Source organism: Echeneis naucrates, chromosome 9 (assembly GCF_900963305.1).
Source record: "Echeneis naucrates chromosome 9, fEcheNa1.1, whole genome shotgun sequence".
Classification (NCBI taxonomy): domain Eukaryota; kingdom Metazoa; phylum Chordata; class Actinopteri; order Carangiformes; family Echeneidae; genus Echeneis; species Echeneis naucrates.
In genome coordinates this window covers 19,424,836-19,440,785 of record NC_042519.1, presented here as the reverse complement: position 1 = coordinate 19,440,785, position 15,950 = coordinate 19,424,836, and the positions used below count along the sequence as shown (strand labels likewise).

The window sequence follows — 15,950 nt, the reverse complement described above, 5'->3', positions numbered from 1 at the left end:
TTCCTGTGATGAGCTTTCTGACCCTCATTACACTTCAGCTCTAATCCAATTCCACTGCATTGAGTCGCATGTGCCTCTCCGTGCACGTGTGTGCAGGATTACAAAATGTATAATTTTTTTTACATTTCTTTCACTGTGTTGACTGAATTATGCCAGCTATTGAATGATGTGTTAAACTGAAGTTTGGTGCACGGACGCTTTCCAACTTCCCCAACAGTACGCCTCATGCATATAAAGTTTAACTCCAGCGCCAAAGTGGAGCGCATTTGGGTTATTAAAGCAATACAGCATCTCCTTTCCACTTGGATGCACAAAGCTATAACTACACACATTTCCTGTGAGACATAGACACTTTACCCCCAAGCTGCGTGTGCACGGGAAACAAAAGAGAGCTCTTTCCTGTAAGCCCCCCTAGCTTCACTCTAGATTCTGGCTGCAGCAATTGTGCAAGCTGTCGGGCGAAACAACTGCTCTTTGAGCGGTAAGAGGTCAGTGTCTGGAAAGACAGCATGTCACAAGTACCTTTATGGTGAAACTGTTGAACTCACTTTCACCCCCACATTTGGTCTCCTTTCTGTGACACCAAATAATTTAATCTTCACTTTCCGTCTGCCACCCACATTCTACTGGGTAGGCTACGCTTCGTCTTGCACTGTGCAGCTGAAAACCTGCATCACTTCCTCACGCCTTTTATGGCTGTGCAAGGTGTTGTATTTTCCCACACTCAGCTGCGATCGTGCCAACGACCAGGCATAACACATAGCAATAACAATCTGACAAGACAGGAGGAGTTTGATTCCAAATATTTATTCACAAAGCATTAAAAATGGAGTACAATTCAATGTGATATTGCATTTCTTTGCATATCTGAAAGTAAAAACAATAGTCCATGAAAAACGTGTCACAGCTACAGACAGCTGAAATCAGGATTTGCAAACAGTCTCTGTTTATTCCAAGAACTTCCTGATCGCTGTACTGGAGAAATGAAAGTCCACTTGGACATTCTCAGACCTTCTTCAGGACCAGACCAGCACCTGCCTGGGCCCCCCCCCCCCTCTCCACCGCCCTTTTCATGAGAGTCTGTGCAGCCTCCACACTTTCATAAGTCCATTTCTTGCACCGCCTGCCTTCTCTGCGACCTTCACTCCTCACCCGCCCGGTGCCTAATCTCTAAAAACACTCCCCTGGGTCACCACTTCTCATCTGTTCATGCAGTATGCAGTAAAGTCCAACTCCTCCTCAGTGTCCATCAGGCTTTCTGTCCACGCCGCGTACACCTGATCAGGTCCACACGTGATCTCTGAACTTGAACCCCCTTCCCCTTCAGGGTAATCCAGAACCAACTTGCTGACCCAGAATGCAATGGAAGCCTGCACTTTTGCAGTGGGATGGGGTGTTGGTGTGTGTGTGTGGGGGGGGGGTGGGGAGGTGGATGAAAGGGGGGGGTGGGGGGTGGGGTGGGAGAGTGGGGGGGTGGCGTTGTAGTTACAGCCGCAACCTCTTAATCCAGAAAAGTGAGGCAGAAAAGGCTTTGACACCCCCAGATGAAGCTCAGCTCAGCTCCTTGACTTTCTTTGTCATCATCTTCATCATCATGTGAAGCGTTTTCAGTGGGATGTCAAATCAGCGCTCTGGGAGTGAGATGGTGGGCACCCAGTCGTACATGCTGCGGCTCTCCTCGCAGAACAGACTCAGTTTGTCCAGTGCGGGGTCTTTCCAGGGGTTGGCACTGGGGCTCTACAAAAAAAGAAAAAAGAAAAAAGAAAAAAGAAGAGTGAGACATTTAAGACATTTCATGGAAAGCTTGCAGTAAGCATCAAAGGCTGTGCAGACGTGCGGTGACTTGGCAGTGCGTGCAGGGGATTCAGACAGAGGGAGTGATGCAAGCATGATTCACCGGCTGCCGGTTCCGGGACTGACTGGCTGACAGAGAGAGGGAGAGAGGGAGAGAGAGGAGGGGGGGGGGGGTCGTACCGTGACGAGGATGCAGTGCGCGTCTTTGGCTTCGCCGGTGTCGTTTGCGCCCACGAGGTCGGCCAGGCGCTCGATGTCGTTGACGCGCACCACGTTGATGTCATTGTCGAAACAGAAAGCCTGGATGAGGGTGAAGTGGATCTGCAGAGCGATGTCACACTCGTACTCCTCATCGGTGGCGAGGACGCAGAAAGCCACGCTGTCCGGATCACTGAGGAGAGGGGGAAGACAAGGGAGACGGTCAGAATAATATTCTGTCACCCAAATGTTTGTTTTTTTTTTTTTTTTGTCTTTGTCTTTAAGCAAATTGCAACAAAATTGCCAGTACTTACACATTCATGACTTTAGCAGATTCATAAACTCCCACTGTCAGGTAGTCCTGCTTCTTCGCAGCCACCAGCAGCTCCTCCAGGGCTGAGCCTGCACTTTGCACCCTGACAGAGAAAGAAACAACACACACATCATCAGCACATCATCGAGAGCATCGACCCCGGACAGCTGGGGTCGTGTCGAATCCGCCTGTGAAATAATAATAATAATAATAATAATAATAATTACCTATCAGTGTTTTCCATTGTGTTCTCCTGTCCGCAGATCTCTTCCAGAGTCATAGTTATAATCCAAGCGCGGTCGGGATGTTCCAGTGAGCACAGAAAGAAGAAAGGCTAAAAATAACCGAGGCTTCGTGTTCGTGCCTGCGTGTTGTCCTGCGTTATTCTGAGCTCCGACCGGGCTGTGGGTGGTTTTATAGCAGGCCGACGTAGTTTCTCGGCAAGGGGCGGTCTTTTCCGCTCCTGGACGCCGCCATTGGCTTACAGCAAGCGGAGGCGAGGAAAGCAAAAGTCCCCGGGCAGTTACGCGGAGCTTGTTGACAACCCCACGTGGGGCATGATTACAACCTTTCAAGAAATCCCCCCCCCCCCCCCCCCCCCCCCAGCCTGTCCTGCTTCCTCCCCAGATCCCCACTTTGTCTTGTGTACAAAAACTAAAAGTCCTGCTTAGCATGGACTTTGAGAGTCACTGTAATATCACAATAACACAATAACACAACCCCCCCCCCTTAAAAAATAAATAAATAAATACAAATAGAATAAAATAAATAAATAATTCAGTGGATTTAGCGCAGCTGTTTGAAAAAAAGTAACTCACCTGAGGAATCCATGTTGCTGTTTTTATTATGACAGGCTGATTGTTTGTATCTGGGTGATTACAGGTGCAGGTTGGGCTCTGCAGCTTGTTTACCTGCTCAGCTTGGACTACCAGGAACTCTGCAGTGTGATTGCAGGTTATATAATTGTTATGCAGCCAGGTAATATTTTTTTTTCCCTGCGAAGAGGTTTATAAAAGCAGTGGGAACAACACTTCATTTGAATATGCACGTAAAGAGACAATGTCTTCTGAGTTGTGTATGTGTGTGTGTGTGTGGGATGAATTCAAATGAATCTTATTCCATCATAAACTTTGGAACAATCTTTAAAAGGGCTGGACTTCCCCGGCTCGGGGAATCACTGTCGTGTTATTTAAAGCCAGTTCAAACTTTCCCTGCAGGTCTTTGCTCTGCCCTGAATAAACAGCGCACCTGCACATGCGCGCGTCGGGCTGTCCTGTGACTGGACGTGCCGCCGTGTTTACGGTCAGTCGGTGCGCTGTTCCCGGCTGCAGGCGGGCCCGTCCTGACCCGATTACACCCAGATGGGTCGATGCAGCACGCCGCGTTTTCTTAGTCATCCACTGAACGCGGCCAATGCTGACGCGTGTCGGTTCTCCAGGGAAGAAAGAAAGAAAGCGCTTTGTGTGACTTTGTGTCACAACAATACTGACGCCCCCCACCTGCCCTTTGACCCCTGCATTAGGGCTCTGGTGTGTGTGTGTGTGTGTGTGTGTCTTTAGTCTTTATAACCACTTCATTCAGCCTCAAGGCAGATGCCCCCCCCCAAAGAGCCACGTGCCAAGACCAGGAGTCCTTTCAGCCCAGTTTATCTTATCAGAGTCTGCAGGAGTTCATTTGGCATCAGACTGTGCATGTTTACCATGTTTACCTGTTGATCTTGTCTTGACTTGAAAATCGTTGCACGACTGCTGGAGTGCAAGAAATTATTCATTGCACTAGCATGAGAGTGAAGACAGAAGTATCTTGGAGGAGAAATCTGCGCTGCCAATGCACAACTTCCAGTAGCACAACTGACACAACAAACAAAAGTATAAAAATCTCAATCACGTCCTGTACAAAAGGTTGTGCTCTTTAAATTTCTCGATAACTGATGAGTCAAATAGCAAACCGCTATCGCAACCGCAAACTGCCATTTGTTTGAAAGTAAATGCCAAAGTGCCAACATGTTATCTTGGCCTTTAACCTTTAATATCTCTGATAGCACTGTTCAGGAGCAAAATAGCTCAATGTGAGCTGACATCGCCACCTGCTGGTCATTCAGCATCTGCCCCTTCTCCCACAACGCAGCAAGTCTGAACACGTCTGAAAAGGTCATGACTCATGATTCCGCCCCCTCCCTTGACTCACCGTTGCTGTGATTTCCCCCTCAGCTTGGGTTTATGCGAACAGACAACTGTTGTTTGCCAGCCATGGGTCAGAAATGTGGACAAATTGATAACTTGTTCCAATTAAAATGAATAAATAAAATTGCACTTTGAATTTCCAAACTAAAGTACCTATTTAAAAAAAAAAAACACTCAGTAGTTGAACATCAGATTCACTTAAAGCATTTTGTGTCATGAAATCTTGTGGAATTTTATGTCATTTCCAACTCTGAAGGCAGTGAGCAGTTTGGCTTCCAGGATGGGAAAACCCCAGACAGACTGGGGAGAGCAAGCAGAGGAAAAATAGGAAACAGAGTCCTCACATGAACTGAAACTGTGACAGACTGTTCCTGCTTGTGTCTGTGAAAATTAAACTGTAGTGAAAGGAAAAAGATTATGAAAACACCAGAAAGTTTTTAGAAAAGTAAAAATATAAGCATGATTCAGCCATGTAATATTTAACTACGGAGAAGATTTGCATAGGGTGAGCATACCCATGCACTTCTATTCCAATGTAAACACTACAGAACACAACAAACAGTCATTCTGATATATAAAAGGTTTAATATTATAGATGTCCAGACATGTTTTATACATTAAGAGATCAAATGTACAGAGGAGCTACAATCATTTAAGCATATTTACATTCCATTCATGGACTATGTCAAATATCAGTGCATTTGTCCAAGAGAAACACTCACAGATTTTTGATTATAACAAAATGCAGTTCCAATACTATTAAGATTTCATTAATGACCGACGGAAACATAGAAGAATACAAAAAAACAACAAACAAAAAACAAAAATGCCTCACTGACAAAACAGTTCATCACATTTTTGATTACATTTTACTGCAACATGATTTACTGAGCAAACATCGTCAAACCCGTTATTCTGTGCACACAGGTGCTGAGATATTTCAGGTTGGTTTACAAACATAAAAACTGTCCCATGAAATTGTAAAAGAGAAGATTGCAGGGGTGAACTTGGGTTGGCCGACAGAAGCAAAGTTGGGGGTTAAGTGACTTATTCAATACGTTGTAGGCCTTTGTTCTTGCATTACTGTACAACATAAACATGAAGCATTCTAAAATCGAAAGGAGCATGGATACCCTTGTTACAAGGGAAATACTAAGTTACTTCTAAAACTAACACATCTTCTAAATGGCCAAATGTCCTGCAATGGCTTAAGCGTACAGTGGTCAAACAACCACTTTGAACAAGCTTTATGAGATTCAAGCAGCCTGTCTTCTACGATGCAATGAAGGTTGCTGACGAAGTCTGCAGTGCAACTTGTTGGAGTACTAATATTCACAACAGCTTATGACGGGGTCATCTGTGAGCCGAGTATGTTCTGCAGGAGGTGACCAGAGGCCAACAAAACTCACTTCAAAGTTTTGTAATATAAAATGCCATCAAGTAATTCTGCTGTTGAATTTATGTGCTGCTGGTACATGATAAATTTTCTAAATATTTTGGTCACCTCCATCGATTTGTACAAGAATGTGAGACCCCTCGGTGCTACCTAAGAAGCATGTGTCCTCTGGTTATGCAAGCATGCATAAATCACTTTTAAAATCCCTTACCAGTTCTTTCACTGGTACAAGGAAATAAGAACAAAGTGCAAAAAAAGTAATAGCAGTACATCAAAAGAGGGGAAAACTATGGACAGACAGACTGATCCTATAACATAATCATTACTGGCATTTTCCCTCCCTCCTTTTTGTAAATTAAAATGTCCCTTTGATCCCCAAAACATTGGGACTATGGCTCCCTCTGGTGGATATATTAATAAATATCCTCCTACTACATCTCATCTGAGCGGTGCTGCTGTAATATGACGGATGGGGGATTTCGATCTATCCAATTATCCTTGGACCCTGAGACCTCATAAGCCACAGCTGACGCCACTACCGCATCAATGGCTCCTTCCTGTAAGGTCCCGACTTCGCCAGCTGGCACCGGATTCATCTCTGCGGCCTGAGTGGGGTTGGGGAAGTCTGCTGAAGAGTTGCTATTGACACCTTTTTCTGAGTCAGGTTGCTCCACCCTCTGGTAGTCTGGGGTGTGGTTCTTCTGACCCCCAGCGAAGACGGCTTTACCGTTCTCCGCATCTGCTTGGGGCACTAAGACAAGCTCCTCATCTCCAGTCTCCGGGTAGGAGAGGGCATCTGTGCTCTCTGGTGGCAGGGAGCGCAAGGTCCGAGAGATGACTGCAACAAAGGGAGATGCATTGATTATCAAAGCATGGACAAGAAAGCCCCACTGCTGAAAAAGAGATACAAGAGACAAAACAGCACTAAACTGGCAAGCATGCAATCTGCAATACATCTGCAATCTGCTAATACACACCGAAGGACATGATGTCTTGAGAAATGCAGCAAATGATGAAAAAAAAAAAAAAGCAGAAAAAAAACAAAACTAACCAAGAACCTGACTTCTTTTGCTATGAGCTAACTTACTGGAGGAAGGTGTGTACATTTCCTTCTGCTCTGTGTTTCCACCAAATGGATTGACTGACGGGAAGATGATTAGGCAGAAAGACAGCAGGAACACCTGAAGGGCAAACCGAAAGAGAGAGTAAGGAAAAATACCGCAGCATGACGAAGAACTTGACACTTAATCCAAGATCCATAATCAGGACAGAGAGAAGAAATTAATCTCCAAATTTACCATAACACAAGTGCTGGTTGTGCTAGCCTTCATCGTAGACATCTTCACTATAGCCTGAAGTTTCTTCAGTTGTTCAATCAAGGATCTATAAGAATAAGAAGGACACAGTGAATGTGGCAGACCATAACAGACTCAGAGACAAATTCTAGATATGTGTTTTTACATATTAATACAGAAGCAAAATCTCAGAGTTCTTACATGTTCTGTTTCTGAAGCATTTGGACTTTCTTCTGTAATTCCAGGTTGTGCGCAGTACATATGGCAACCCTGTGGTAGGCAGTAGTGGATCAGTGATCAGTATATTCATCCAAGCGTACAGAGAGCATTTGACCAAACAGGAAATGTCATTGGCCATAAAATTAAAGACAAACTACGAATCATTGCCGGCATAAATGGTCCCAGGAGAGCAGGCAGTCAAATTTGTTGCTTATTCTTAAAGTTCTTCCTACAGTGTGCATTCTTTAGGAAGTGATCAGTGTTTGAGTGGCTGCAACTCTCCTTTTATGAGTAACCACGTCAACAAGAAAAAGTCTGCAACTGCAAACATCGGTAAATTAATTGCTCAGAGAGTTTACTTGCAGTTGTTTCAATGATCAAATATTGTAATTTTTTAAGCAAGAAAGACAAAAAGTGGCCTTTAAATACGCGTTAATAAAAATGACTATTAATGACTGTACACAGTAGTCTGTTGAAACTAACTCTAACCCGCTGTGGAATATCTGAATGCAAATCAAAATTTTCTGAAATGTTTTCTTCTTAATCTCACCTGTTTTCCAGTCCATCAACATACACCTTCTTCTTCTTGCGACTTTCCTGAGCAGACTGCTTGTTTCGGATCTTCCTCCTAACTCTCTTCAAGGTCCGTTCCTCTGCCTGTTAAACAGAGAGGAGGCTTTCACTTGGATGTTGACATGACAGATAACAATGTTTACAGCCACAAAAATACCAAACAGAAAAGTTCTTTTGAATGTTCATGCAGCAAAAGGAGCTAAAGAGCGAAATTACTCGAAAAAACTGAGAAATATGGCCCCCAAAAAAGGTCAAACTATTTAAAAGTTACACTGTTCAGGATAACAATGACTTCACGAGGAATTAATTTTTACATATCAGCAGAATCACAAATTTCAATTCTCATACAGGATTTTACAAATGAAGACATAGACATGAACTGGCTCCATTACCTTTGTGAGAGGCATATGTGTGGGAATGGTTAGTCCCTCTTTGGCCAAAAGCCGCTTCTCCTCCTCAGTGAGCACAATCTCTTTAAACTGAAACTGAGGGTGATAAAAGAACATATAAAATGTCATATAAAATGCAAGCTTGCGAGCATGCCATGTTACAGTTAGAGAAACTGACCTGGTCTGTTCTGGGCTGTGTTGAATCTTGCATTGACTCCTCTATGGCCAAAGTGCAGGGCAGCTCACTGGTGATCTCATCCTCCATTACCTCACTCACCAGGTCATCTGTCACGAGAAAACAAAAGGTCATTTTAAAAACATGCTCTCTGAAGGGATTTCATTTTGTAAAATTAAAGGAATAAAAAAAAAAAAAAACTCCCACACACTGAAGACTACTTGGATTACACATACCCAGATCAATGAAGACATCTGTATCTGGCTTTTCTGCCCTCACACTCTGTAGGACATCCATGCCCTCCCCACTGCTTTGCAGTATTGAGTAGCTGTGATCTGCCTGAACCGTTAAGGCCTCCAGGCTCTCTGTGTGCAGCTCTCCAAGAGGCAGGGCAGTGTCTGAGTGGACAGGGCTGGGCTGTGAGTAGCTGGGGCTTGGCAGAACGTCACTATCACTGCCATTAGGACTTGGGCATCCCAGAATATTGTTTCCAGCCCCAGAGCTGCTGTCATCAGAAATACCACTGTCGCTGCCCATGGGAGAATGGGAGGGACAGAGAGCTTCCATGTTGTCGTCTCCCTCTAACAAGCTGGTTAGAAAGTCTTCAGTATCCATTCCTGTCAGCATCTGGGAGACAAAAGACAGAGTTAGAACAGAGTCATGTTCTTTGCTGCTCCATGGTTGCTTAATTCATATGAAATTAATGTTCCTGAACGTTTAGTATCGCAGTCACATTTAGACAAGCTCATACTCGGTTTATCTTTCTTTTCTGTAAATGAAGGCTTACATCTTGTTCAGACAACCAGGATTCAATGAGCCCGTTCCCATCAGGAAAGAGAGGGTCGGCAGATCTGTTCTCTCCATCATGGAACAGCAGCCCCAGTAGCTCTGTTCCATCCATGTCTGCAAGGTCCTCATTAACTGACATCTGTCAAAACACACGAGCATTTGGATTAAGTCAAATTTTTGTTAGCAACTGCTGATTAGACCTTCTCTTGGACGAGAGGAAGCTGTGGTAACTGGAGGAAAGCCACAAAGGCCCTCAGCTGGCTGGCAGGTTAAAAAGCAAGACCCTAACTAACCACTGTTCCACTGTGCCACCACAAATTCATCTCATAGGCTGCCCTGCAGTTAACTAGTGCTTACACTATTTATTTATCGTTACTCACCAAAAAACTGCCAAATTAATAATTATTTGATGCATTTGTCTTTGGATTTTGGTGCTTTATCAAACTAAATCAACAAATTAAAGATATTATGTTGGAGTTGAATAACAATAAAAAAAAAAAAAAATACTGCTTTTGCTTAGTTGCGACCATTCACATTAACATATTTATACAGTTTCCTGTAAATGGAAATGTAAACTGAATGTGTCTATGACACTAACACACACCTCATCTTTGACAGAATATTAATACTGAGTCCCTACTACAAATAACACAACACGTTCAGATCTACTTGGATGCTGCCGGGTATTTAGCGTTGCCCTTCAGGCAGCAGGTGCGTGTGGAGGCAATAAAGCAGAATAATAAGGAAGGACACTGACTGTGACACGTTTCCTAAACTGCCATAATGTGTGAGCTTCACGTTGCATCATCGTCGCGCTACAACCATGACCTCATCCTACACACGGCCCCGCCCACACGTCTGTGCCACGTGATCTGAATACAAGAGCAAGTGTCAAAACAAATAAGACATGTAACGTTTTTGGCGATTTCAGGAAATCTGTCGAGTTTTTCTTGTGTGTGTTTTTTTTTTTTTTTAGGCTGCATCTCCTTGATGAAGCAGACGCACACGGCTACAGGCTGATTTTTAGTTATTGTTGTGTGTTGTATTGCACAGCAGGCGTGAACGACCCACTTAAAGCATCAGCTGGCATCCGGCGACGTGATTGAAGAGCGTTTGGCTTTTTACAGGCTGGAAAATGAAAGCGTTTCATTTTAAAAACATCTCGATCCACCTTCGACGATGCAGCTTCTTTTATTGTCAGGGGTTTAAATCCTGAGAGGGCGTGGTCCCTTCGAGTCATTAAACACGACGAGAAAAGACAAAAAAAAAAAACAAAACATTAAACACAGCAAATGTCCAGCTAATTTTTCTTACCTTGAGACGACAGGAGGTGAAATAGCACCAGAGTGACTGTGTCCGTGTGTCTTTGGTTTCTCTGCTCGGCGTTTCTTCCTGGCTGCCTTCACCGCCGGCTCACCGTCACCGCACTTCCTGCCGAAATCACCTTCCAACATGGCAAAATTTGCGTCATCACGCAAAGGCGGAAACGAGTGCGTAGTCCTGAGCGGTGTCTTCTGGGAAATGAAGTGCAGCGTGCTCAATTTTACTGTAAGCAACCTTGTCCCGCTTTGTGCACACAAAAAAAAAAAAAAAAACCGTGTGATGGAATAATGTACGGATTATGGGATTAATATGAATATGATCAACCTTATATTTCTTATGTATAACAGTTAAAATGGTTGGCTCTGTCATCTTTTAAGGGTGTTGTATTGTTGGAGGCTTTTTTTTTACACAGGCTGCAAATCTTTATCAGGTTGTATCACTCTGTGATTAAACATTTATCTCCTGATGTGAATGGTCTCTGCCAGGATGTCAATACCAATGCCTCCATTCATACAGAGCATGAGGGGTGACTGAAGGATTGAGGAGTGAGGACTGAGGATCTGCTGTAGTCCAATGACCTCAACCTGGTTGTATGCACAGTTACAAAAAACAAACAAACAGAAAAAAAAAACAAGAAGACTGACACATATAAATTTGAAATGCATTTTAATCAACACATTAGCATGAACATGACATCAGATAGTAATAATTAAAAAAAAAAATTACTGTTGGAGTCAAAACTCAAAGCCATAATTGAATTTGCCAAATGACCAATCAATGACCAACTTTGGTTGTTGGCATGTTGGTATCCTGAGCTTCATGTCTGCTTTCTCAGGCCACAGGAAAGATGTGAAAATTCCTCACAGACATTGATGGTTCTCATGAAACCAACCTGTCTGCCTTAACAGCGTTATAAAAAAACAAAGGCTTCAAGGAAAGGTGCAATTAAATATCAAAAATATTAAATTCCATATACTGACTGCACATTTCACCATGTAGAGGACTCACTTTCTTCAGATTAATGCTTCATTGATATCTCATGGGGATTTATTGGGGCACAGTGAAAACGGGAGTGGGCAAAAAATATCTGACCTGCATAACCCAAATAAAAGTTCATGTGTGCCATAAAATCATTAATCTATGTACTTATTACGTTTTGATATTTTCAAATCTCACAAGGATTACAGGTCCCTGTCAAAAAAATGACACTAATGAATTACTGGTAGCAACATTCTCACAGAGACTAATTTCACTTGCTAGAAGAAAGATACTAAAGTAAGAAATCCCAGCTTTCAGAAGCTGAATGAGGTTATACACCATGATTTCGATTTATACTGCTGGACTGAAAAGCACTTTTTATTTCTAATGAAATCCATGCAATCGCATCCAAGACTATATGAAATCAGTTCGTTTCCAGAGTGAAGCAAAGCATGTTGTCACAGAATCGCACACAGCTTAGACGTGTGCCTCAAACTGCGGTACACTTTTAGTCGTTCCTTTTTACTTGTTGTGGTTGTTTCGATGACCTGTGTGACTGCAGGAATACTCTCAACTGCCCGTCTCCTGTGAGCGCGGTGTAGCAGAATCCTGTAGACCCCCGTGATGGAGCTCCTGCAGTCTTTTCCCTGGTTGTTGAGGATGTGATCTGAGGTGATTCCTAGTGTCTCCAGTGCCGCTTTTACCTCCATTTCTTCCTCCTCAAGTTCAGTCGGCTCACTCTCTGCAAGGTAGGATGGGTCTAGTTTAAAGGGCTCCAATGCTCGCGGGAAGTCCACGGGGAGCAGCCACTCACAGCCCATCATCTGCTCCACCGTGTACCGGTCAGATGGAATGGGTTGCAGGATTCCCCTGATCAACCTCTGGCAAGCCTCTGGCACCCACAAGGGCAGGATAAAGGCACCCTCCAGGATGCATCGTTTCAGTTTGGCCACTGTGTCTGCCCTGAAAGGCATTGTGCCCGTTACCATGAAGAACAGCATCACACCCAGGGCCCAAATGTCTACAAAAATGCCAACATAATGCTCATCTCGAAAAAGCTCTGGTGCAGCGTAAGGCGGAGAGCCGCAGAACGTGTTGAGCGTCTCATCACGGGGGCTCAGTGTGCTAAAGCCAAAGTCCCCCACTTTGACACAAGAGCTGCTGGTGTAGAAGACATTTTCTGCTTTCAGGTCACGGTGGATGATGTTGTTTTCATGCTTTGGAAAAAAAAAAGTAATGTAATTATTAATAGGGAACCGAAACAGCACATAAATGTACGATGCATTAAGGTTTGGTCACGTGAGACTAATCAGATCAAAAGGTTTTTCATTTCAGAGAATGTCCTGACCATGTGTTTAACAGCAGAGAGGATCTGTGCAAAGACAATTTTGCTGTCGGTGTCAGAAAGTTTCCCTTCTGTAGTAATTTTGGTGTAGAGCTCCCCTCCCCCTGCATACTCCATCACCAAATGTAACCGTGACAGAGTCTCCACCACCTAAACAACAAGAAGGAAGACAGGATGTCTGATAAGCAGGCTGGGTGTCGGAATCATTGAGAAAGCCTGTTGGGATCAAGAAGAGATCATACATAAGTCAACATGAGCCAAACCTCATAGAGGCGTATGATGTTGGGATGATGCAGTTTCTCCATGCTAGAGATCTCTCTGGACAGCAGCCTCTGGGTCTTCTGATCCAGCTTAGTTTTGTCCAGGATCTTGATGGCCACCTTGTCTAGTGACAGAGCACAATTATCACCGATAAAAGAAATTCACTGTCATACGCACATTTCTAAATCATGTGAGGAGGTATTTTAATAGAAAGTCAATGAAATATAAAATTTGAATTTTTTTTTTCTTTTTTAAGCATGAAATACATTCACTGTGTGTATTATCATTGAGATAAAACTTTATGATAATCTAGCTAATGTTTGAAAAATCACATGTAGTCAGAGAAAATACGTTTAAATTTAGCTCACACAGAATTAACCCCGAAGTGACCAGGCCTGATTATTTGCTTTGGATAATTTGTCAAAGGATTACCTGCCCTCAGAAACCAGGCTTCTCCACTGTGTTCCCAGTTCTCCCTTTCAGCCACACATTAAGCTTTTTGCAAATGAAAGAAAATTGAAAAATTGCTTTCCACCAGTAGCACCAGTAGTTGAGGTCTGAGCAGATGTGGAATCAAAATTTGAATATGAAATATGGCAAAAGACAAGAGCGGTGAATTTAACTTGCGGCTCCAAAATGTGAGGAAAATACAGATCATGTTTCAAAACACATAACTGACAAGCAAACTACTTTCCATACTGTATCAAATTCGAACAACTGATATCTGCGCTTTATTCCCTTAAATGATTTATAGAGTTAAATAAAGTGGAGCTCGGGTAACTAAATACAGAAAAGTTCTCGGTGTTGAGATATCTAATTGTTTATTGCACATACATTATTCAGGCAGGTATAAGACTCCCTCTCAGCTGTGACATAGTTTTCAATAGGTGCATCTTAAATGCATCACCGCTCATAATGTTTTAGGAGGGTTAAATGATACCACTTACATGTGCGCACACACAGTACATATTAAACTCAAAACAGAGAGAGGACTCGCACACACACAAGGCAACACACTCATTCTCCTTTCTTTCTCTTTAGCCTTTGATGAGGCATGCAGCAATTTTAGCTGTCGCTTAGGAAACTGGAGATCTCTGATCAATCCGTCTGTTCACGGGCAGCAGACTGTCTGTCTCTTTGTGCCTGAATCAGCACCCAGACCAGGCGCACATCACCTTGCAAGGGAATTGATACATTAGGACACACTTGCTAGCACTGCAGCCCATTAAAGGAAACAGCTCATCGGCCAAATTATCACTTAAATCTAATGAAAAAGCCTGAGCAAGCAGGAGTTTTTGCCCTTTGAGATGAATATTGTTGGATTTTCCTGTAGAAAGTGCCCTAGTCTCTACCAATATCCAGACAGTTGGTCATGTTGATGTTGGTTTAACATATTTATTTAGCTGCTGTGTTCATTTCCCCCCCGTGTAAGTGCTGTACGTACAGTTGCATTTTTATGTGAGGTCATGCGGTGTCTAACCTTTCGTGAGGGCATGAATTCCTAGCTTGACATGGGAGAAATTTCCACAGCCAATCTCTCCACGAATTTTGTAGAAGCCAATTCTTCTTCCCACTGTTAGCTCACGGACGACCCTGTGACCAAATCACACGAAAAAAAGGTTTCATGCTGAATATTTTTTTTTATTATATACTACAGAGGCACATCACCACCTAAGAAACATTGTAAAGTAACTGGTGGCCACTAAGGAGCCACAAAATGTGATTTCAGCTTTATTTCTTTGTGCCTGCCTTTCATCCTGGCACATATCCAGGTTCAGCCGTTCCAGTGGAGTGAGGCGGCGGATGGTGGCTCCCTCATCATCTGTGTTGATGTCGGAGCTGTCCTGGTGGCTCCAGCGGGTGTACCTTTGACCACCAGTAACCATAACCGCACCTCCAACGGAACCTCCGACAGAGTCTCCCCTCGGCTCCCCGGTATCCGCTCCTGAAACTGAGCTGCTCCCAGCAGTCCCTGCTGTCCTGGCCCCGGCCTCAGCCCCTTCTGGGCTGCTCTCAGTGGGGCAGACAGCAGTCATCCTGCAAGGACACCCAGGGTGGGGTGGGCTTAGCTCATGCCTGGGAGCTTGTGCATGTCTGCAAACAGAAAGAAAAAGCCATAATTTTTCTTTTGTGTGTGTTTGTAGCTGTACTTCTTGTTAACACTCAGTGAAAATACTTCACATGTTGGATAAAGAAACTTTATCTACACCTTTAAATTCAAATTAAAATGCAAGATAACAAACAAACAAACAACAAGAAAAAAACCCCTGCAGTACAGCTTTGATTGTCACACTGTATCGACTACAGTGAGACCAACATATATTCAACATTATGTTAATTAAAAAGGCAAAGATAAAATAGCTGGTATTAAAGCTTGGTTTTAAAAATGTTATAAAATATAGTCATAGATCTTGTGTAAAAGGAGAGATAAAGAAAATCTCATGGAAACTAAAACTTTGTCTTACCTTTAGAGATTTGAGCCATTAGAAGGGAAATCATTTCAGTGTCCTATAAGTCTCATCGCAATTGAAACAGCTTAGTCAATAAACAAAAAACAACAAACAATGTGCGTTTTCAACTAAAACCCTGTAGAATCCAGAGAGTCAGCAGACCGAAGCACATGCTGCATCCAAAGATTTCCAAATACACTGCAGCCGCAACCTTTCGTCGCCACAGTGGAATATCAGGTGAAGTTTATCATCTTAACCTGAGTACCGTT

The 15,950-nt window shown here is 43.3% G+C and overlaps 3 protein-coding genes across 4 annotated transcripts; all 3 read right to left on the bottom strand.

Annotated features, from left to right (window-relative positions):
* Positions 1-797: 797 nt before the first annotated feature.
* gadd45ga (growth arrest and DNA-damage-inducible, gamma a) lies at positions 798-2,690 on the bottom strand. Its single transcript, XM_029510568.1, has 4 exons — positions 2,533-2,690; positions 2,307-2,408; positions 1,975-2,185; positions 798-1,737 (listed from the first exon to the last, which is right to left on the bottom strand). The coding sequence occupies exons 1-4, from the start codon at positions 2,583-2,585 to the stop codon at positions 1,624-1,626; spliced, it is 480 nt and encodes a 159-aa protein (XP_029366428.1). The 5' UTR covers positions 2,586-2,690; the 3' UTR covers positions 798-1,623.
* Positions 2,691-5,056: 2,366 nt separating this feature from the next.
* Positions 5,057-10,768, bottom strand: creb3l3l (cAMP responsive element binding protein 3-like 3 like). The gene is made up of 10 exons (XM_029510767.1): positions 10,639-10,768; positions 9,323-9,463; positions 8,772-9,162; positions 8,539-8,645; positions 8,364-8,456; positions 7,949-8,055; positions 7,381-7,449; positions 7,183-7,267; positions 6,972-7,065; positions 5,057-6,722 (listed from the first exon to the last, which is right to left on the bottom strand). The coding sequence occupies exons 2-10, from the start codon at positions 9,461-9,463 to the stop codon at positions 6,316-6,318; spliced, it is 1,494 nt and encodes a 497-aa protein (XP_029366627.1). The 5' UTR covers positions 10,639-10,768; the 3' UTR covers positions 5,057-6,315.
* An 865-nt stretch (positions 10,769-11,633) lies between these two features.
* Positions 11,634-15,267, bottom strand: nim1ka (NIM1 serine/threonine protein kinase a). Of its 2 annotated transcripts, XM_029511237.1 has the most exons (6): positions 15,255-15,267; positions 14,981-15,149; positions 14,712-14,824; positions 13,234-13,355; positions 12,974-13,120; positions 11,634-12,842 (listed from the first exon to the last, which is right to left on the bottom strand). In XM_029511237.1, the coding sequence occupies exons 1-6, from the start codon at positions 15,265-15,267 to the stop codon at positions 12,084-12,086; spliced, it is 1,323 nt and encodes a 440-aa protein (XP_029367097.1). In that variant the 3' UTR covers positions 11,634-12,083. The 2 variants fall into 2 exon arrangements, with proteins under 2 accessions (XP_029367097.1, XP_029367096.1); XM_029511236.1 differs by having other exon boundaries at positions 14,981-15,267.
* Positions 15,268-15,950: the final 683 nt, after the last annotated feature.